The 23,425-nt window shown below is 44.7% G+C and overlaps 2 protein-coding genes across 2 annotated transcripts; both read left to right on the top strand.

Annotated features, from left to right (window-relative positions):
• Window positions 1–12,256: 12,256 nt before the first annotated feature.
• Window positions 12,257–12,708, top strand: PtA15_3A429 (uncharacterized protein; the record flags this gene model as incomplete). Its single annotated transcript, XM_053167396.1, has 3 exons — window positions 12,257–12,374; window positions 12,445–12,590; window positions 12,667–12,708. The coding sequence occupies 3 exons, from the start codon at window positions 12,257–12,259 to the stop codon at window positions 12,706–12,708; spliced, it is 306 nt and encodes a 101-aa protein (XP_053018617.1).
• A 3,942-nt stretch (window positions 12,709–16,650) lies between these two features.
• On the top strand, window positions 16,651–17,330 carry PtA15_3A428 (uncharacterized protein; the record flags this gene model as incomplete). Its single annotated transcript, XM_053167395.1, has 2 exons — window positions 16,651–16,839; window positions 16,956–17,330. 2 exons carry the CDS (start codon window positions 16,651–16,653, stop codon window positions 17,328–17,330), a joined length of 564 nt encoding a protein of 187 aa, XP_053018616.1.
• Between the last annotated feature and the right edge of the window lie 6,095 nt (window positions 17,331–23,425).

Genomic DNA, 23,425 nt, shown 5'->3' with positions numbered 1-23,425 from the left:
GAGGACGTCCCTTTGAAGGTGGGCCACATCAACAGCGTATACGATTTGATACTAGGAATGCCGTTCATCAATTGATTTGACCTAGCTGTATTTGGTAGACAACAAGTGCTTCAATGCCTACGGACAGGCATACAAATTTTTGACTTTAGGCTTAATCAGCAAGAGGCTGCCTTGGCAGCAACAGCCTCATTGCCTCCTCTAGACTCATCACCAGAAAAGAGTATCCTGAAAGATTTCACCGATCTCTTCCCCCAAGACATCCCAGCTGTTTCCGAGGAAGCAGAGGAAACAGGCCTTTTCACGGATGGGACCTTCCCCTTGAAGCTTCAGAACAAGAGTTCGCGGGTCCGGCATCAAATCATATTGACGGACCCAAATGTGATCATAAATGAAAAACAATACCCGTATCCGCACAAATACCTGGCGGTGTGGCAAAAACTACTGGACCAACACCTTGAGGCGGGCAGCATTTGGAGATCAACCAGCCAATATGCTTCTCCTAGTCTGATAATCCCAAAAAAGGATTGGGAGGCCTTACCCCGGTGGGTTTGTGATTACCGCTGATTGAACAGCCTGACGGTGAAGGACTGGGCACCACTACCAAATGTAGATGAACTTATTTGGATAGTGGCGACCGGGAAAACCTTTTCCATCATCAACCAAACAAATGCATTTTTTCAGATCACCAGGATGCGAGAAGCACACATACCACTTACAGCTGTGAAAACCCCGTGAGGACTGATGGAATGGTGTGTCATGCCCATGGGACTGACCAACGCGCCGGCTACACACCAAGCACGATTAGAAGAAGCGCTCGGAGACCTCATTAACAAATTCTGTGTCGTATATCTAGACAACATTGTGGTCTACTCATAAACCCTGGAGGAACACGCAACACATGTTTGTGCGGTGCTGGATCAAATTGGAGCTGCCCATCTGTACTGTTCTCCCAAGAAGACATTCTTGCAAGGTGAGTTCCTCGAGCATTGGATCTCAGCCAATGGTATCCGAGCAGATGAAGAGAAAGTGGAGTCAGTACAGGACTGGCCCTCTCCAAAATCACCAAAGGGCGTGAAGCAATTTCTGGGGACAGTCCAGTGGATGAAGAAATTTTTCTGGGGACTTCAAAAATATTTCGGTACCCTGACCCCCCTCACCAGCACCAAACTGAACCCAAAAGACTTTAAATGGGGGGAACTCAAGGAGAAGGCCTTCAACAACATCAAAAAGATCATGACCTCCCTCCCTTGTTTGAAGAACGTTGACTATGAGTCACATGACCCCCTTTGGCTCTTCATGGACGCCAGCGGCTCACGCCTAGGCACTGCACTTTTCCAGGGTGAGGACTGGAAAGGGGACTCTCCCATAGCGTATGAATCCCACCAAATGACGGCAGCTGAACGGAATTACCCGGTCCACAAACAGGAACTGCTTGCCGTCATCCACGTGCTGCAGAAATGGAAGATGTTGCTCTTGGGAATGAAGGTGAATGTTATGTCCAACCACCACTCCTTGATCCACCTTCCCAAGCAACGGAATCTCAGCAAGCGGCAAGCAAGATGGACTGAACTGATGGCGGATTTCAATTTGCACTTTAATTACATCAAAGGTGAAGACAACACCGTTGCGGACGCCCTGTCAAGGAAGGATCTCCCAGCAGAAAACAAACAGGTCTCTTTGGGGGACGTGGCCTGTGTTGCCGCTTTAACTGAACTCTCAACCACTCTTTTGGACAGCATCAAGAAGGCAGTGGTGGCGGGCTACGAAAAAAATCCGTTCTGCCAAGCAATGAGGAATGCTATGCCCTTACACAAGAACTATATGGACGTTGACGGCTTCCTTTTTGTGGATGGACAACTTGTGATTCCAGCTGGCAAAGGCCTTTGACGTGCCTTGATTGATGAAGCCCACCAACGCCTTGGCCACCTTGGTCATGTGAAGACTTTGACGAAACTTCAACACAATTTTTTTTGGCCCAAAATGACTGTGGAAATTCTGAAATTTGTACAATCATGCCCAACCTGTCAACGCACAAAAGCACAAACCACAGCGCCGGCGGGTAAGATGGCAACACCTAGCTTCCCAAGAGTTCCGCTGTCAGATCTGGCAATTGACTTTGTCGGCGTGCTCAAATCGTCAGCACATTACAACATGATTTTAACCTGCACCTGCCGCCTTTTGGGTTTCACACGTATCATCCCAGTGCTACAATCCAACACAGCGGAGAAAACAGCAGCCAGGCTGTTTGGCGGCTGGATGGCCACATTTGGAGCTCTGAAATCTATCATCAGTGACAGGGACAAGACGTGGACCTCAGGCTTTTGGAAGGCATTGATGTCCCGCCTGAAGATTAATTTCCATATGTTGACATTGTTTCACCCCCTAAGCCAATGGGCACAGTGAACAGACAAATAAGACCGTTGGACAAATTCTACATTCCTTCACCGCAAAGAAACAACTGAAATGGCTTGAAGCACTTCCCACCGTTGCGTTGGCAATCAACTCTGCTGTCAATGTCTCCACTGGGTACAGCCCGTTCAATCTTCTCTTTGGCCGACCTCCAGGCCTCTTCCCCTCAATGCCTCCTACCAACAACCAGCCTACCAACCTTTCAACGTGGTTAAAACTCCAAGAGGGAGCGTGGGCAGATGCGTGTGATGCACTGTGGACCAGCAGGGTAAAGCAGGCCAGACAACACAACAAACAACGTAGCAACGAACCAAAACTGCTTCCGGATGACTGGTCCCTATTGAACTCAGCTGACTGGCGTGGGAAACACATGGCCGGCGTCAATAAACTGAAGGAACAATTTGAGGGACCATACCGGGTCATGAAAATCTTCAACCACGGCCTCAACGCTGAACTCGCCTTGCCTGCCGGAGACAAACAACACCCAATCTTTCACATCTCGAAGCTGAAAAAAAATATCTTTCCACCCAATGAAGACCCACCAGAGCCACTCCCACCGGATTCATCAACTCCTCCTTCTTTATAGAGGGGGAGACTGTGACACCCACGCCAACTGCAGTGACGCAAGGTTCACACAATAGTCCCGGACAATTACATCAGCAACCACCACTGCAACCATTTAGACTCGACACCTCCGCGCCTTCCCAGCTTAGTAGAGAATAGCTGATTCACCTCTACTGAGCTAGGTATGTTTTCCCATTTCCTCTCTCCTCTCTTCTTCCCCTAATTCATCCTTGTAAATAGAGAGAATAGCTGATTCACCTCTACTGAGCTAGATTGTGCAATTTATACTGTTGGGTTCTAGAAAATTCTCTCCAAGACACAAGGTCTTGTCTATCCCCAAAACCCTCACTGGATCCTTCCGGATCATACTTCACTGGACTGTAGTGAAGGACCTAACAGAAGTCCTTACATCGACCGACTCCGCTGGCAAACACTTGTTTTTACCCAGGTTGATCCCAAGGACCTGGCCAACTTTCAACTGCCGCGGGGGCTCGATCTCGCACAACGCCTGCTCCAACAGGCCCGTCTGCATCCCCGCCAATGAAGACAATGTGGTTGCAACCAGATGGGTAAAGCCGCCGTTGTTTGGGCCAGATTCATGTTGCTGTACCGTGACAGCAGCGTGAGGTAGCTGCCCAGGCCTCAATGCTGGTCTAGATGGGTCAGCAGCCGATGTCGCAGCTTCAAGAGCACAGCCAAGTGGCCTTGCAAGTTGAACCTGTGCTGGTTGACAATTGGCTCCGTCGAGGGGATCCAGAACATCCTCAGCCTTTAGAGAGCAGTTTGAGGATCCTGATTGCCAGATGATGGGCCTCTTTGGAGTCATTGTGGGTGGTGAGCTTGATGATCGGAACAGAGAACCAGGAATGGATGGCGGCCCTTGTATCTGTTGGATATGCACAGGAGCCAATCACGGCACCAATGAGGAGGCCCTGGTCTGAGCTGGGAATCCACCAACAACGCCGCCAGAAGACAAAGCCTCCTTAACTGACTAGGGCAAGGCACCGGATACCAATGGAGATGGTAAGAGCATCTCCAACGGTCCGGGGGTGGATTAGCTTGCCTTTAGCAGCCTGCAAGCAGATGTTGCAAGGTGTCACTATTGTGTCACAGCAGTCTGTATTACAGACTGGATTCCACACTGCCAATACATGCCCAAGCTGCCAAAGAAAGCAACCAAGGGTGGCTTTGATTGACAGCCGCTCATTTTGGCAGCTCTCTCAGCAGCTCCGCTGGAGGCCAAAAACGACCTCCGGCCCGCCAAAGTTGGACTCAGGCCGCGCAACAGCGGCTTTGTTGGAGATGCTCTAAGGAGCTTGGGAGGGCAAGAAGGAGGGCTCCGAGTACCCCTGCGGGTTCTGGGTACCCGCAAACAAGTGCCTGGCACCTGTGAACAGCCTATAAGTCAGTACTAGGGAAATCGTGGCTGCGCTGCGGAACACAAAGACAATCCAAAAAACAGGAAATGGTTTGAGATGCTAAATGAAAACTTATGAATAAACAAAGTATTAAAACCTGAGGAGGGCCTCAACAAAAAAAGGAAAATGTGCACGGGCATGATATTATCTCAGGGTTCATGTTGTAGCATTTCGGTGTCCTGAACAATTTTCCTTCTGAAAAAGTAAAGCCAATTAATGCTGGTATAGACTATGCCAAGCTATGACAGATTTATAGATCAAGCACTCCTATAGGATTTCTGCCCTTAACCTGGCATTCTTCCAAAAATTTGTATCAACACTGGTTACTCTATGTGTGTCAAAAAGTTGACAGAATAGCTGCTGAACACCCTAGTCATCTTTCTGTACGTCTGTCAGTCACACTTGTTTTGAGTGGCAGCCTTTACCCAACAATGAACCACACTTACCGGGTGATAAAAAAAATTGAGAATCTACTTGCAAAGTGCTCTTGGCTCCAAAACAATCCTCTGTCTGACATCATTGAGCCAATGAAGAAGAATTTCCTCAAATAATGGGAACCTTTTCAAGAAATTGCTGCAATTGGCCTTGTCCTTGATCCTTGCTACAAGGTCCAATACCTCCACTTCAGTCTTGAAGAAACACATAGTTCCAAAGACATCAAATCTTTCTTGGGCAACATTCCTACTGGTATCTTGTGTCAGGGCGCGTCTCTTTAGTGACGCAGCTCTGAATAAAACAAGAGAATCTAGCAATCACAACTCAGAGGTCGGAGCTCTACTTGACTGCCTCTGTGGGAAGATATAACCACGCCTCCTTAGGAGGGGCTGTTGACTTCTGTCAAGCGGAGGCTAGAGGCGCTTCTTAGGAGGATTGCTGAGGGAAGAAAGGGAGAGGTAACTCAAACTTACCCGTTATCAACGAGGTCGAGTCAAAGAGTTGAAAGTTTGAAAAGATAAGAAGGAAAAGAGATTGATTCAAAGGCCCCAATTGCAGTATTCGAGTAAGGTCAAAAACTACAAAGTAGCGGGCTTGGTAAATCTAAATCTGAGGAATCTCCGCTCTGGAGAATTCCTCCTCACTTATACTGGGAAACTTGTCAATCTCTTGCTGCAGCTGTACCATGCAAGTCATACGCAGTACGCTGTTGATCTCTTTTGGCTGCTGAGCTTTGCAAGTCACAGGCCTTTCATTTAGTGAAAAGTATTTTATGCGCTGCTAGACGCGGCTGCTTTTTCAGATGCTGCGCTGTTGGTACTAGCAGGTAGCTGACACTTGCCACTTCAAAAAAGGACGGCTGTGATGGGAGTTGTCCCGCCTTGTCTTTTGTTAGCCCTAAACTTGCAAAGAAGAGTATCCGCATTCTGGATCTTTCATTTACGTAGCCATTGGTCAAATTCTGCGGACTTTGCTTTGAATTGAGTCAAATAAAGGCGGCAGTCTTGCCCTTTGACTCGTGTCAGCTTCTCATCTAAAATCTTCAAGGCTGTCAATTCTTGCAAGGTATTGTCATCCAATTCTGGTACCACTGGTTCTGGTTCTCCGCGATGATCCCCTGGTAGGATATACTTTTTTAGCAGGCTCACTGGAAAGGTGGGGTGTTTGAGTTTGTACCCTTCCGTTAGAATAATTTCCACTGCGTTCCGACCATGCAACGCTTCACAAAGAAGGGCCCAACAAATTCATCTTTGAGTTTCCTGTTCCCCCCAAGGTTTTGAAAGTTAACTGTGGAAACTAGTACTTGATCTCCTACCTGTATGTCATGCTCTCGGTGGGTCTTGTCCCAGCGGTCTTTGTTATACTGGACTGCTTCTCCCAGACATTCACTAGCGTGTTGATCCGCTTTCAACATCATTTCTTGGAATTTTTCCGCCAAGGGGTGGAGTGTCACTGCTTTGCTGAGGAGTAAGTCTTGCGGCATATGTGGTATCCAGCCCCTCTCAAGCTCAAATGGCGCCTTGCCTTTTGTGGAATAAATGCTTGAGTTGTATGCATATTCTAGGGCAGGTAACAATGACACCCAATCATGAGTGCATCCTTCACCATCTTTAAACTGCAATCCAAAGGCACAGTATCCCCTAATCATTTCCTTTAATGTCTGGATCATCCGTTCAGCCAAACCCCCTTAATTTAACACAAGGATTTTGAATATTCAATAATATTTCAAGATTTGTAAATGGTTTACCAGTTTTTGCAGACTTGAGGATACTTGTTGTATCTCTAAGGCTGACAGCAGTTGTGTCAGACAGCGCTATCCGTGCTTGCATCAGACATTTCATCTGATGTTACATCAGTTGAAACATCCAATACAACGTCCAGCCCATGCAACATTGCGCGCGCCCAATGTTGCATTGCAATGGGCCTATTTAATGTGGGTCTTGGCAATGTAACATTGCCAGGGGCTCAACCAATCACATCCTTGGTTGATGTGAGGTCAACCACTCCCCCCGCCAATGCAAAGCCCACTCAACTTTGCATTGGCATTGGGTGATGTCACATTGGATGCCTGCAATGCAATGGCCAACTTGATATTGGCTTTGTCAATTTTGAATTGGCCGGTAGTTATCCCTCATGGGCCTTGCTCAACTCAACCCCGCCGTTTGGCAAGGTAACCTTGGCTGCGGAGACCGATGCAATCCCCGGTGGATGCAATTGGTAACCAATGCAATTGTCTCCTCAGTCCAGAACCGTTCATCAATGAGGGGAAAACTTTTGCAACTACCGGCTCAGAACTGGTCATCATAGAGTATATGTACCTGGATGACCGGCTCAGACCCGGTTGTTTTGAGGAGTGTACACTCTGTATGACAACCGGTTCTGAACCGGTCGTCCAGGAGGGTACACTTTCTTGATGACCAGTTCTGAACCGGTTATCGCAAAGGGCATACATTCTTCAAGGTGACCGGTTCAGAACCAATCAAAGTACACCACGGGGCAGGTTTCTGGGAAACGGCCCCATCTGATGGACGCTTTTGCCCTTGAAGCGTCCAAAGGATGCTCCCAGAGCATCTGATGGACGCTTCCACGGCAAAATCATCACTTGGACGCTTTCCAAAAAGCGTTCAAGTGTTGCTTTTGCCCCGGAGCATCACTTGGTTGCCAAAAACATAGCATCCATCGGACAATCTCCATCAGGAGTGTCCGATGGACGCTTTTTGTGCAGATATGCGCACCCACAATTGGGCACTCCAGGATGGACACCAAACAAAGCTGCCCACCGGACACTCTGGGTTGAGTGTCCGGAAAGGAAGGCTGTACAGAAGCCGCTGTAGAATCCGCGCCCATCAATAGAATTCACTACAAACTGGATCAATTGAAAGGTGCAATCCAGGCGCTTCATTTGATGGCACAAGACTGTGATGAATCCAAGGGAACGGTGTTGATTGCAGGGTTTGAATTTTGGTCAAGCTTCCATTGGGGGCGCGCGCCCCGCGGTTGGAGAAGGCATGATGGAAACTGCTGTAAAATCCACGCTGATAAATATAATTCTTTGAAACCAAGATCAATCAAAAGCAGAGATCCAGGTGATTCAATTGAGCCAATAATGATGCAATAAAGTTTATGAGAAGGTGTCCGGCAGAAGAAGCAAGAAAGAAAAAAATGTAGAAGCTGATATTCTCACCCAAACTCTCTGGAACCGGGACCAATTGAAAGAAGAACTCCAGGTAGCTATTTTGAGCTACTAATCATGCAATAAATCTGAGGGGAAGGTGTCCATCTCAGGGTTTCAAATTTGGTCAAGTAACTTATTGGGTGCGCGCGCCGTCGTTAGAACAGAATGCTAGACAGAAAGCGCTGTACAAACCGCAAGACTTTTTTTCTGTTTCCCGGGTAGACTGGCCTAGCGTGGCAAGAGCTACAATTGATGGTCAGGGGGGAAGCCGGTGGTGGTGGCGGACAAGTGTTTCCTTATTTAAAGAGGGTATCACCCATGAGGATGTCCCCCCAGGGGCTCCGGTTTTGTCCTACTCCCTCCCTGGGAGCCCACTGATCACTTGATTAGGGCCTTCCTGGACTACTATAACAACTGGCCCACTTTTGCTCTTTGCTACGGCACAGCTGGAGGGTCATCCATAGGACCTTCGGGCCTTTGGGGATTTCAACTTGTGCCTGTGTTTATTTGTTGTGTGGGCTATTTTTTGTTGTAACTTTGTATTTGAAACACCCCAAAACTTAGATCCAGAAGTCTAGAATTCTGTGGATTTGAGAAAGTGGGATAAAGTGGTTGAATACTTGTGGTAAGAGCAGTGCTCACTATAAATGTATAAATTGTTGAATACACACATAATTCAACTTATTATAAGGGGGTCACTAAACATACCCGGTTTTTCCGCGTTTGTACCTGGTTTTTGCGTACCCCCTTTTCCGCGTTCGTACCCGTTTTTTTTCTACTCATTTCTACGCAACGCAAATAGGCTTAAAATTCATCTAAAATCCTTAAAATAATTATCATGCATTCAAAATTCCAAAAAAGCAACTTTGAATGATTTAATTAATTTTTTGCATACCTCCTTTTCCCAACTGTGTACTAAGGGAATATCTTTTTTCTTACATGTACCAGGGTTCCAAAAGATTGAGGGAGCATTTAAACATGCATTTGAAGCTCCCTTTGAAATTTTGGAGAGAAAAAAATAGGTACGTGGCGCGCGTAGTAGGAAAATGGCTGCTACCTGTATAGCTTTTTTGTTACACATTTAAAGAGTCTATAAATTTCAGAAATGTTTCTATGGTGTATATTCTGTGCTCCATTAAATTTATAGCAATGGGGTAAACTCCAAACATGAGATATAGGGGGGCCGGGCAGCCTTAACAGGAACAATCTGGCTAATTGAATATTGTTTTTTGTCAGCCTTGGTGATGCCAAGAGCTACTACTCTTCTAGCTACACCGGATGATGATAAAAAAAAGATATACATTTTTTGTTTTTGGGGTTTTTTTATTTATTTTTAAAGAATAAAATAAAGAAATTTTTAAAGAGGGGCCCGTTGTGACGGGGGTGGTTTTAATCCCTCTGAGAATGGCTGCTGGGGCCTGCGAGCAGGTTTGGTCTTGGATCCCAGTCTTACAGATAAAGGAAGGAATCACGGCAATAACAAAGAAGGGTTCTTACTTACTATTAATATCCCTTTTGGTATCATGGCGTTCTCTGATATCACAAATGATGACAAAGGCTGAGACGGAAGGAAACTGACTGCTGGATTGATTGAGTTCTGAAAAGGAGTTTGATTTGATCAAGTAGTCAGGTTTCTGTTTGTGGTGTCTTAGCTGAGGGAAGGGAAAAAGAAAGAGGAGAATTTACCTCTTTAAATAATATTTTTGTCCAGCTTGAGGAAGGTATTGAGTCACACAAATTGGTTGGGGTCGGTTATCCTTGATTGTAATTGGGGTATGGTTTGTATCTTATCAATGAATTGACTTGTTGGAATCTTCCGTTTGGTTCCGTTGGGTATTCTCCGTCAAGGTAGTAGCAGGTAGTGAGTTGTCTCCGTCAAGTTAGTCGTAGCGGTTAAGTTATCCTTTAGGTACTCCGGTCTCCAGCTAGGATATGCATGTAACAAATTTCACATGTGTAACATTTACACAGCCGCGCGCACGAGCAAATAAACTGCGCGCACAGGTATTTTTCAAAGAATAAACTTGTGCTGTTTATTGTGCGCACGCGGGCACATTTGTACATATAATTCACCCGCACTGCATTTCAGTCCAGCGCGCGGGTAAATTTATTGAATATAATTTACCTTTCACATAATTTGGCATAAGGATGGATTATTTTATACTCCATCCTGTGCTTGTGTTTATAATATTCTGTCTCATTATTTTTTGTTATTTATTATATCTACATATGTATGTTTTAAATCTATGTACATATAATACATCCAAGTATATTAAAGCCTCAGTTTCATAGAGAAAAAAATCAAGGGTTTCCCCTACAAATGAGCAAAATACAAAAAAAAAGTTCAGAGGTTCCCCCTTTTACAAAACAAGAATCCACAGGATGAGATTCAGCTCAGAAATCTGCAAAACACAACAATAATTACTCAAATACAACAGTACAAAACAGGTCTGCAACCAGCCACCCAGCACAGCAAGCTGATGCACCATGGCCCAACACCCATCCCTGTCTAGCAGGTTTAACAAGTGCTGAGAGGAAGACCCCCAGCCCTAAAGCACAGGGGGGTCCACAAATATCCCCGCCAAACTGCGCAAGTGCAACAGCGGACGGGGTGAGACGACCCCCGAGCTGGAATTACAGCCCAAGGAGTTGCCTGAGGAATTGCTAATCCCAGACTGCCTCTATTTATAGGCAAATCTCCCTGTTGTGTCCTCTCCTTGCCATCACACCAACTTGCGCAACTCCAACCTGCTCCATGCCAACGCCCGCCACTCCGTCCAACACACCATGTCTCCTACCCACTGTTGGCCCTTGGCTATGACAATGGCTGTTGAATGATAAAAAACCACCAAAAAAAGCCACAACCCTTTGGTCACTTGGCCCAGGGCCGCCGCAGCTTTTGCCATCACCAGGCCCCCAGCTATCTCTCCCCACGCCACCGCAACATGATACAGTGCCCCCTCCGCCACTCAGCTTCTGCTTGTTACCACCTTAGATTAGGAACTCGCCAAGGCAAATATACATTTGACCAATCACAACCACGCACTTCCCTCTTGGAAGCCGTATTGTCACAACCATCCCCCATTATCTCGCTGCAACGCAACTAATCTATTTTTACTCACCTCCCCGTAGGCCCATTCAAAGGATTTCCGGGTGCTGGGATCTTTGGCTTGGGATGACCTTGCCTGTCCGGCCAGCTTGGCAAGCGTTGAGCGCACATTCTCGGCAGCCAGGGCAATCTGCGCTTTGGGTAGGTCGAGCCTTGCAATCCGGACGATTGAGCAATGTACAAGCAGCCACATGTGGCTGCGCAACGGAGTCAAGCTAGGCGGTGACTTTGCGGCCTGCCAAACTCTGAGACTGGTTGCGACCTGCATGGAGAGAGTTGAGTCCTAACCTTTCCCTTCTGGCAGGTTCTATCAGGGAGAACAATGAAGTAGCTGAGCAAGGCCTGACACTGTACAGTATAAGTGCACTTCCACTGGCCTCGGCCCAGAAATATTCCTCTTCCTGGGACCAAAAGGGGAATTTGGTGATGAGAAACAAAGCCCACAAGTTGCGTGTTAGACCTTTTTTTGGAACCATAAGCATCATCAACTGGCATGTTTCTTTTTTTGTCCAACGCACAGGACTTGGATGGGTTATACATAACAAACTCAGCCTAGCTCCCAACTGCTTGCCCAAATCGATCATTGACGGCGCACCGTTTCATTGTTTTATCACCCCCTAGCAACGCCTCGTCAAAAGCCTGAAACATACACACCCAAGCTGGCAAGCATTCTTCTCTAACCTGCCACATTGTTCAAATTTGGCCAGATGCTAATCTGCTGTATTTTCACGTCCGCAGGCTTCATTTTTAGCTTTTATTCCGTTTCATGGGCTCCCGGCTGCTCACCCAAATCAATTGTTGACGGCGGAGTGTTTCATTGTTTCATCAGCCCCTAGCAACGCCTCTTCAAAATCCTGATACATATACACCCAAAGCGGGCAATCATCTTCCCCTAACCTCCCTCATTGGTCAAACTTGGCCGGATGCTAATCTGCTGTATCTTCACTGCCGCAGGCTAGATTTTTAGTTTTGTTGACAGACGCCTAACATGCCAAGATTAATGCTTGACATTGACCTGGATCATATGGGTTATCCTCTTGTTGGAGGCAGGACGAGAATACACAATTGTTTGGCAAATATTATTGCCAAGTATCAAGTCGCTTAAATTTTTTGGTGAGCATTGCCCGTATCCTAATCTCCTGATCTATGATATTGCCCTTTGAGTCCAGTGGAGACCCCCAATCCCCCAATGCGGCAAAAAATTTTCTTGGATTGCCTCCTCAGGTCGCCCCCCACTCTGAAAAAACTGAGAACCCATCCAAAAGTAGAGTAATCAAATTCAAACTGCTAATCATCCGGTTGAGGGAGTTACAACTCAGTCCAAACTGCACCAGGCCAATCAGGTAACAACCAGCTCCCACCCTCCCGCCTTGCCGCTCCAACCTTGTCAAACACAGCAACCAACCCCCACGCAAGCGGGGTCATTGCCTTAGCAACCTTGCAACGTCAGGGTCTGGCAAGTATTGTTCTGGTGTGCAAAGTCGCCTACGGCCCACCGCAAAAATAACAGGAAGTCCTGTTGACCATGTTACTACTCAACCCCCACCAACACTCAGGCAAACTCCCCCAATGCTGTCAGGTGCAACGACCAACAATAGCCCGTCCCTTTCTTTTGCTCCAGTCAGCTTGAAAAAGTAAGTCAGTTGGTCATGGAAAGCCAAAGTATTTTATTTCCAATGTTGTAGGAGAGCAATGCCAAGAGGCCAAAACTCATTCATGCATTAATTGTTGGTGCTTGGCCAATATCACCAGATGCTTCATGAGAAATTCTTGTTAATATAATGAGATAGAGCCCAATTTGCATCATGTTCCTCAATAAAAAGTGCATTTTTATACTTTAGTATTCAATTCAAATCAAGTTCACATAGCCTGATTGACAGCCACAAAGAAGAAGAACACCTCAGTCAGCCCAAGCTGCAAAATTAACAGCTGACCAACCCCTTGTAATTTTATCTCTTGGAGGAAGCTCCTAGGTAGTTATTCTGAGTCCCTTAAATTACTCTGTTAAGAATTATGCCTCATTTGTTGGAGTTATATGGCAAACATGATAGGGGGTATAAGATATGACCAAAGCCATCATTATTTAATTTGCTGGTTTCAAAAACCTACCATTTTCAAAACATTTTGGTCCTTCACCTACCACACTTTGGGAGCCAACAATTAAAGGTTTTATTTTTGGAGAACTGAATGGTATCTAATTGTTCATTTTATCTATTTGACACTCCCTAATAATGCTATTTTTACATCACATCATGTGTGACACCTGAGCAACTCCCCCAAAAATTGACAGGTGTCACCACAATGGGGATTCTGAATTATTATGCTTGCCATATGTCACTGACAAAAGGTGCCTCAGTTTGTAGGTTTTTTTTGATAAATTATGATTGAACAAACATAATTTACACAATACCATGGCCATAGAGCCTGAAAGGTGAAATATCCACCCACTCCATCATCTTCTGAATCTTTTTTACTTGCACTGAGAAAAAGACATCTTTGCCTGCTGGTGGTATACATACTGTTGCCCCTGGGATTAATAAAAAATGTGATTACATTAATGACTGCTGAGTACAAAAGAGGAGCTTGGCATCTGGAACCTGCAGCGGCGCAGCCGCTTTGTCCTCTAGTATAATTATTATATGTAAATATATATTTATTTAGGGGGTTACTAAACATACCCGGGTTTTCCGCATTTGTACCCGGTTTTTGCGTACCCCCTTTTCTGCGTTTGTACCCGGTTTTTTTCTACTCATTTCTACGCAACGCAAATAGGCTTAAAATCCATGTAAAATCCTTAAAATAATTATCATGCATTCAAAATTCCAAAAAAGCAACTTTAAATGATTTAATTGATTTTTTGCATACCCCCTTTTCCCAACTGTCTACTAAGGGAATATCTTTTTTGTTACATGTACCAGGGTTCCAAAATATTGGAGGAACATTTAAACATGCATTTGAAGCTTCCTTTGAAATTTTGGAGAGAACAAAATAGGTACCTGGCACGCTTAGTAGGAAAATGACTGCTACCTGTGTAGCTTTTTTGTTACACATTTAAAGAGTCTATAAATTTCAGAAATGTTTCTATGGTGTATATTCTGTGCACCATTAAATTTATAGCAATGGGGTAAACTCCAAACATGAGATATAGGGGGGGTGGGCAGCCTTAATAGGAACAATCTAGCTAATTGAATACGGACTTACTTCGCGCACTGCAAAAAACTCTTCGCGCACTGTGGGGGTCATTGTCTTGACGTCCTGCCTCCAGTGCGCGCTTCCGCCACGGCTCTTTGCGCACTATGCATTCCCCCAAAAAAACGGCTTAATTTTCTGGAGATATTTTTCAATGAGTCAATAGAACGACCTTTTATGACCCCCCCAAAAAATAATCAAGTCATTTGGTGGTCTCCTTGAGCCTAGAGAAAATTAAGATGAAATAATCATACTTTAATGCGGCAGGGACCTGTAATATTGCTTCCTGTGCCCCAGTAGCCCCAAGAATTTCACAGTGTCATGGTACATGTGCAAATTCATGATCTGATAATTTTCAGAATTTTTCCCAGAGATATAAGGGGTGCGCGGCAGGCTTAGTGGGAAAATTACTGCTAACTGTATAGCTTTTTTGCAAAATTACACACCCAAACAGTCCTGAAATTTCAGAAATATTTTCATTGTGAATATTCCCTGCGCCATAAATTCCTTGGCAATATTGTGTCATGATAACATGAGATATAAGGGGTGTGCGGCGGGCTTAGTAGGAAAATGACTGCTACAGGTATAGATTTTTTGTTACACGCTGAAACAGTCTGAAATTTTCAGGAATGTTTCAATTTTTCATATTCTATGCACCATAAAGCTCTTAGCAATAGTGTGTCATTGAAACATCAGATAAGTTAGCAGTCATTTTCCTACTAAGCCTGCTGCGCACCCCTTATATCTCATGTTATCATGACACACTATTGCCAAGAAATTTATGGCGCGGAGAATATCCACAATGAAAAAATTTCTGAAATTTTGGGACTGTTTGGGTGTGTAACAAAAAAGCTATACAGTTAGCAGTAATTTTCCTACTAAGCCTACCGCACACCCCTTATGTCTCATGTTATCATGACACAATATTGCCAAGGAATTTACGGCGCGGGGAGTATCCAAAATGAAAACATTTCTGAAATTTTGGGACTGTTTGGGTGTGTAACAAAAAAGCTATACAGTTAGCAGTAATTTTCCTACTAAGCCTGCCGCGCACCCCTTATATCTCTGGGAAAAATTCTGAAAATTATCAGATCATGAATTTGAACATGTACCATGACACTGTGAAATTTTTGGGGCTACTGGGGCACAGGAAGCAATATTACAGGTCCCTGCCGCATTAAAATATGATTATTTTATCTCAATTTTATCTAGGCTCAAGGAGACCACCAAATGACTTGATTATTTTTTGGGGGGGTCATAAAAGGTCGTTCTATTGACTCATTGAGAAATATCTCCAGAAAAGTAAGCCGATTTTTTGGGGGAATGCACAGTGCGCAAAGAGCCGTGGCGGAAGCGCGCACTGGGGGCGGGACGTCGAGACGACGACCCCCACAGTGCGCAAAGACTTTTTTGCAGTGCGCAAAGTAAGTCCGATTGAATATTGTTTTTGATAAATTTCCCAGAAATCTAAGGAATTAAGGGGTTATATAATGATGCATATCCTCTGTGCTCTGAAACTTTTGGAAATATTTCTACCTCAGAACATGAAATATAAGGGGTGTGTGGTAGTCATATTGCCTTACTGCGCACCCCTTATATCTGATGTTCTGAGGTACCAATATTGCCAAAATTTTCAGAGCGCAGAGAATATCCCACTTTCTTAAATCCACAAAATTCTAGACTTCTGGATCTAAGTTTTGGGGTGTTTTAAATACAAAGTTACAACAAAAAATAGCCCACACAACAAGTAAACACAGGCACAAGTTGAAATCCCCAAAGGCATGAAGGCCCTATGGATGACCCTCCAGCTGTGCCGTAGCAACAAGCAAAAGTGTGCCAGATGTTATAGCAGTCCAGGAAGGCCCTAATCAAGTGATTAGTGGGCTCCCAGGGAGGGGGTAGGACGAAACCGGAGCCCCTGGGGGGACATCCTCATGGGCGATACCCTCTTTAAATAGGCAAACACTTGTCCGCCACCACCACCAGCTTCCCCCCTGACCATCAATTGTAGCCCTTGCCACGCCAGGCCAGTCTACCTTGCCATGAACGCCTCCAACTTACCAGGCAAAACCAACACGGTCACCACAAGCTCTCCAACGCCCATGATTCACCACAACAAACACCCTGGCTGTTAATTTCTTAGTGAGGCAGTGATATGTACATTCCCTTTCAACCGTCAAAGACCCCTGACTTTCTGCTTTCCTCACCCACTGCATGGCATGTACCAGCCACCTCCATTGCACATTTTGCTGTCACAACGCCCTGCTTGCTAATTTACACAACCACACCCCATCCCTCTTGCTCTACAGAACTGTCCATCTTCAGCTCTTGCTGACACCTTTTCCCAAAAAATGAAGCAGGAAGAGGTCAATCTTGCCTACTTGCCTGGAAACAACAACAACTACAACTGCTTGGCCAAAGAATTGAACAGCCTGCAGCTGCAAGCGCTCTGTAAAGTCTGTCCCAACCGCTTCTGCTTGGTGTCCTTCCATCCGGACCAATGCAAATCGCTGGACGTCGTTGACAAACAAGGCCAAGGTGTCAAGCATGCCATCTGTTTTTTTGCCAGCCAGGCAGGTCAAAAAAGAAGTGGATGAATCAGAATATTGGCCGGAGTATGTGGAAGGGGTGTCCTCTGTTGTCCTACTTTGTCCAGAGCCATGCCCGCAACTTGCCTGTCTTGCCCACCCAAGCCCATCCAAGACACCCGCATCTTCTCATCACAAGCTCGCACGACTGCACAATCCAGGAGTTGAATTTCGAGCGTCAACAGAGCACAGAGATCGTCAATTTCCAGGCTCTCTCTCCCGCTGACACCATCCTCTTCTCCGCCTTTGACTTGTCAAACCACGGCCGCAAGCTTTGGGCCTCCGACACCGCCGGCGGGCTTGTCCATTGCAACCTCCGCCAACCCAATTCTTCCGCCTGTTGTTGGACAGCCTCTAAGAAGAAGATCAGCTGCCTCACTATCTATACCCACTCTGGAGACAGACTGGCAGTGACTGCCAGACTGAACCAAGAGATGTGGTAGGTTCTTTTTATGCTTGCTCTCTTCTACCTAAACCCCAAGTTGCAATAGCAGATTGTTAAACCCCCAGCACGGCTTTTGTTATTACTCATAGTTCTTGGGTCCTACAGGCCCTATTGGGTCTCCTGCCAAGCAGCAAGATCGGCGATGTAGAGCAGGGGAGCTGTCTGGGGAGTCACGCACCCGGACTGGCTTTTTCCTTGGCATACTGCAGTTCAACGGGGGACAAGATCCTGAGCATCAGTTACGATGAAATGATGCGCGTGTGGGAGGTGGCCAACAGAAAATCAAGACATGATATATTCCATTGACCACACTATCAAGCACTCAAAAAAAAAAAAACAGAAAGGGAGCTCATTGGAGATCTTGCTGCAAGTGTGAGATGTGTGATCAATCATCAACTTGGCAAACTCATCAGCCTGAACAATCAAGCTGCTCCTCTACCAGCTACCCAATTCAACCGCTTGACCCACAACCAATGATCAACCTTGCTTTGTTGGCACTACCAATCATGAAGCTCTTAAATTTGTTGTTCACAAAACCATCAAAACTTAAAACAAGCTATCATGCATTGCCATTAAAGGCTACCATCATTTACCAAGATGAATACCAAGATCTTGAATCCTTTTGCATAGTTTTTCTTATTCTTACTCATCATCACCATGGTTTCCTTCCTTTCACTGCTTTCTATCTCTTATAGCAATTAAAAAATCTGCCTCCTGCTGGAAATCAAACCCACATTCCTTTCTTCAGTCCTGGTATCACTGAAATCAATCAGTGGCTACCTTCTAAGGGGACAGCCACCCCTTACAGGAAGCAATTGGAAGGAGACAGGAAGACTACAGGTTGCCCCATCCAGAGAGACTTTGTAATTTGTGGTGTCATTTGGCGCGTGGGCTCCTGATGGTCTCAGGCTGATTTCTGGTCATTGAGCCCGGCAGGGCGCTTGTACTAGACAGCCCATCTCCGCCTTAGTTTGAGTCACACAACAAAATCATCTCTTTTGGCCTGGGGCCCTGTGTGAAGCCCTGCATGTCCTGCGGGGTTCAGCCTCTTCTGCTGCACTAGGAATACAATTTTTTTTGGTTTCTAGCAAGCTTCTTGTAAGAATCAGTCTTTTTAATTTGTTTCCTTGAGTCCAAATGTTGAAAGGTCTTCATCCTCAATCTTGCGTTAAGAGTCTTGTCATACTTTTTTACATTTCCCTGCCCCACACTTTGTTTTTCATTGGCACTGGGTGAGAGGGGGAGCTGGGCAGTGCATCTGGATTGAATTTGAACTGAGAGAGGGGGGTTACAATGGCCTAACACACCCCCTGAAGCGGCGAAGCCGCCTTGGCCTCTAGTGCATCATTATATAACCCCTGAAGTCCCTGGACTTCTGGGAAATTTATCAAAAACAATATTCAATTAGCCAGATTGTTCCTATTAAGGCTGCCCGCCCCCCCTATATCTCATGTTTGGAGTTTACCCCATTGCTATAAATTCAATGGCGCACAGAATATACACCATAGAAACATTTCTGAAATTTATAGACTCTTTCAATGTGTAACAAAAAAGCTATACAGGTAGCAGCCATTTTCCTACTACGCGCGCCACGTACCTATTTTTTTCTCTCCAAAATTTCAAAGGGAGCTTCAAATGCATTTTTAAATGTTCCCTCAATCTTTTGGAACCCTGGTACATGTAAGAAAAAAAATATTCCCTTAGTATACAGTTGGGAAAAGGGGGTATGCAAAAAATTAATTAAATCATTCAAAGTTGCTTTTTTGGAATTTTGAATGCATGATAATTATTTTAAGGATTTTACATGAATTTGAAGCCTATTTGCGTTGCGTAGAAACGATTAGAAAAAAACCGGGTACAAACGCAGAAAAGGGGGTACGCAAAAACCGGGTACAAACGCGGAAAAACCGGGTACCTTTAGTAACCCCCTATTATTGTTCAAGTGACCACTCCTCAAACAACCATTGCACAAACCTTTACCATGATTAAAAAGAAGATGATATTTGCCAATTCCATGGAAATCATGAAGGAAGATAAATGCTTTGGAAAGATCCAATTAGCCCACATATATCCCAATAGGTGTGTTTGTTTTCAAAAAAAAAAAAATGATTCCAGTTACCACTGCTCATCTCTGAAAGTTGAATAAAATAAGCAAAACACATTGCTAAGAGTATTGTGGCCTGGAGAATTATGTTTGGATTTAATACTTTGAGATTTCTAAACTTATGGTGTTCAAAATTCATTTATGCATGCATGAATCATAAATTCATGAATCCTTATTTTCAGGGGATCACACAAGTTTGATTATGTAATATTACTGCATCTTCTTTATGAAATTATGATTTATGCTTGCATAAATCAACTTTGAACACCATAACTGTAGCAACATCCAACAACAAGGTTGTTCAATTTCATTTCATTTTCCCTACTGGCAGTAGGGGAAGCACACAACTCCTGATATATTTCAATCCACCACACCTGATTTATGAAGATTACAGGGCACATGCCAGCAAAATCTCTCATCAAAGCTAATCCCCTGAAATTTTTAGACTTCACCATGTATTGTGACAAAAAACTTGTTTGCTATTTTTGTTTAAAAAAAACCCTGAAGTAATACAAACAGTGTTGGAGTAAGGAGAAGCCAACAGGGTAAACTTTAGTCATTTTAGTTTATCTTCAAGTTATGCATGTATCAAATCATGTAGATACATGCATATCTGCAGCACAGTCCACATTGTACTTAGTCTAGTCAACACGGCAGTACCGGCTCCTTTCTCTCTTCACCAAGTTTGGATCCAATACTGCCCATGGTTGAGCTCACCGCAACGCACTTCTTATTGTCAGGTGAGTAGCAATCAACACCGAGTTTGGATCCAATACTGCCCGTGCTTGAGCTCACCGCGACGCACTTCTTATTGTCAGGTGAGTAGCAATTAACACCGAGTTTGGATCCAATACTGCCCGTGCTTGAGCCCACCGCAACGCACTTCTTATTGTCAGATCTGCATTTGCTCCTTTGAGCGTCTTATAAACAGGACCATCACACATCACCTATTTTTTTCAGAGTAGTTCAGATTCACTGAAGCGGAAAAAAGCTGCAGATAAGTCTCCAGAAAAGTGGGCCACTACGCTGAATGGCCCCCGTGTGTAGTGTAGCAACCTTTATTGTTGTCCGCTGCGGCCATAGTATTAGCAGACTGTTAGGGGCGCTACCCTAGCACTATGCTGTTTTGTGCCACTTTTTGCAGAAAATCTTGCTGAATAGCGGCATAACGCCGCGTAGTGGGCGTAGTTTTTGTTTGGCAGTGGTTAGTGCTAGCTTAATTGCGCTGACAGCTAACAGGGAACCCCATTATTTTTACCAGAATTAAGCTAGACTGCGCTGCAATATTGCTAATGATAGCGTAGCTGAACCAGCCTTGCTCTCTAGATACATATCAGGGATGCTTTCCTTATTTTGATGAAAGGATGGTATTTCAAGTGACAATTGGACCAGCACTACAGGCTCTTACTCTTGCAAAAGGGGACCCTCTATCAAGGACAGTCTGAACAATACACAAAATCAATCAAATTAACACAGTACTGCAGTGGGTAGCATTTCTTTTGGAGTTCAACCCACTTAAAAATCTTTGCCATGACATGTGTATGTTTGTACATTTCTCGATCAAATAATAAATCAGATGAAGTGCAATTATGCTTAATGTAGAAGATTATTTAATTCACTTGAAGAGATGAACTACTGCTAGTCCATTCAGGTTCTCCTTGCTTCCTCGCAACCATCTCCGTCTAAGTGGTGAAATCCTGCTGGCCCGTCAAGCTTTAGGTCCTCCTTGCTCCCGGCAAAAATCATTTCTGCCTCTACAGCTAACATTACTGGCTGGTGTGAAGAAGTGAACGAGTTGTAACCCCATAGACGAGAATTCAATCAGCTCACAGAGTTGTATCATTCATGTGGACTGCATTAGGAAGGGGGGGGGGGGGAAGGGGGGGGGGAGGGGGGGCGCATGAACCCCAACAAGTTTGTTTGCACGCCGGTACTGTGCTTGCAAAATCTTCATTGGCGCCCCTGATTTTGATAATTGACTGTTTCAAATACACAAAGATCCCGCCAGAAGGACTAGCAGAAAAAAATTGATATGATGATGATTGCCTTGGACGCCGGCACTATGCTTAGGAAATCACAAGTAGCGCAGCTGATTCCAAAGCTCGGCCTTGCTGACTTTGAGTTCATCAAGACCCGCCAAACGGGACAAGAAGGACGTCCTGACGACTGTAGGATGAATCCACCGACAAAAAGTCCATTCAACAACCAACAAGGAGGTACCAACGACCAAAATGAAACTATGAAGTTTGATGAAGATTTTCCAATGGCAAGAAGGCTGTACCGACCACTAGAACTAGATTCAGACGCGTGTAGAGAGGTTTCAACGCCTAAGAGACCATTCTGAGGACCAAGGGGGATTTATTGATGAGCAGAGAGATGTAAAATATGTAGATCCACAACAAAGGGATCACCAATAGCAAATGGACAGAGAGATTGTCAACAGTTGATGATACAAGACCGGAGCTGAAGGTAGAGATACAAGATATGTATGTAGGCCGGCCGGTAGGCAAGGAGAGCCTGTGGTGTTGCTGGTGTCAGGCGGTGGATGCTCATGGTAGACCGTTTTGAACTTAACTAAGTCCCTCTCTTGCCTGAGGCTTTGTCGGAGGGACTTATGACTAATCCGCACTTCTTGCGTGAGAGATCCGGATAATTGACCACGCTTGTGGTTATATTCCTCACGACTCCAACAATTCTCAACCTCCCCTTACGGGACCCATTTTTTCTGAACGGAATTCTTCTCAATAAAATTATCATGTACTTTTTTACTCCATGTATCTAGCTCCTCTATCTCTAAAATCAATATTTTGAAAATCAGAATAAAAAATAAAATCACTGTGATGTCAAGCACATCACTACATTTCATTCTCATTTCATTTGGTATTTCCATAAAGCACTGACCCAATCGGAGCTAGTGAGCCTGATTGCGCCCAAATGACCAACAATCAATGGAGAAAAAAACTTGAGGCCACAAAAAGAACCTTGAGCTTGATTGACAAGAAAAGAATAAAATAACATCGGAAGAGAACCTTGTCATTATTGGACAACTACATCAATCAGCCATGGAAGCAACTGACGAGGATGATGGCAACCTAGCCACCCTCAATCTATCTCAAGAATAAAATGCAGCCTCAAAATTGAAGTTGCGGGAAGAATTTGACACAATGTCCAATGCCGGACTTACCGAGCATATCACCCTTACTGTAGCCAAGTATTACTCGGAACCGTTGAAGCTGATCCAAATGGAAACGGTGATCAGCTTGGTTTGTCGCAAACACACATTTACGCTTGCTGGCACCGGTTTCGGCAAAACGAGGATTGGCAAAGTATACTATTGCCTCTTTCCTGCGTACAAGAAACCAATCATCCTGGTTTTGAATCCTTTGGACTCGCTGGGAGATAATCAAGTGAGTTATGTATGCAGTTTTTGATGTTCCGATGTATAGTAGCTTACTTATGTTTCAATCCCTAAATACGTGTCAATCAGGTGCTGGAAAATAAGAATGTGAATATCAAAGCCGTAAATTTGACTAAGATGAACTTCACACCTGATGTTGAGAAAAAGGTCCTTAGAGGGGACTACGCCTTTATTTACCTGGTTAGAGATTTTAATTTATGTTGTTCTATAGGAGTATCGACTAAAGCTGATGTTGATGATGTATTAGAGCCCCGAGGTTCTTTTGAATAATTCAATGTTCCGGCAGATATTTTTCAACCACCAATTCCTATCCAAATTAGTCTTGACGGTTGTTGATGAAGCACACATGATATATGTGTGGGGGTTAGTTGCCAGCGGACTCGGAAAAAAAATCAGCTGTCATTTTAAACTCCAAGACAGAGATATTTTTTGGCCTTCTTATGGAGACTTAGGGGCCAGACTTCTTGAAGCACATGGTGTACCTATCCTTTTACTCTCAGCGACCTGCAGACCTGTCGCAATCGAGAAGATACTAAACAGCTTAAAAATCTTACTGGAAAACATAGCAATA

This window comes from Puccinia triticina, chromosome 3A, assembly GCF_026914185.1.
Source record: "Puccinia triticina chromosome 3A, complete sequence".
Taxonomy (NCBI): domain Eukaryota; kingdom Fungi; phylum Basidiomycota; class Pucciniomycetes; order Pucciniales; family Pucciniaceae; genus Puccinia; species Puccinia triticina.
This window is presented reverse-complemented; position numbering and strand designations above follow the sequence as displayed.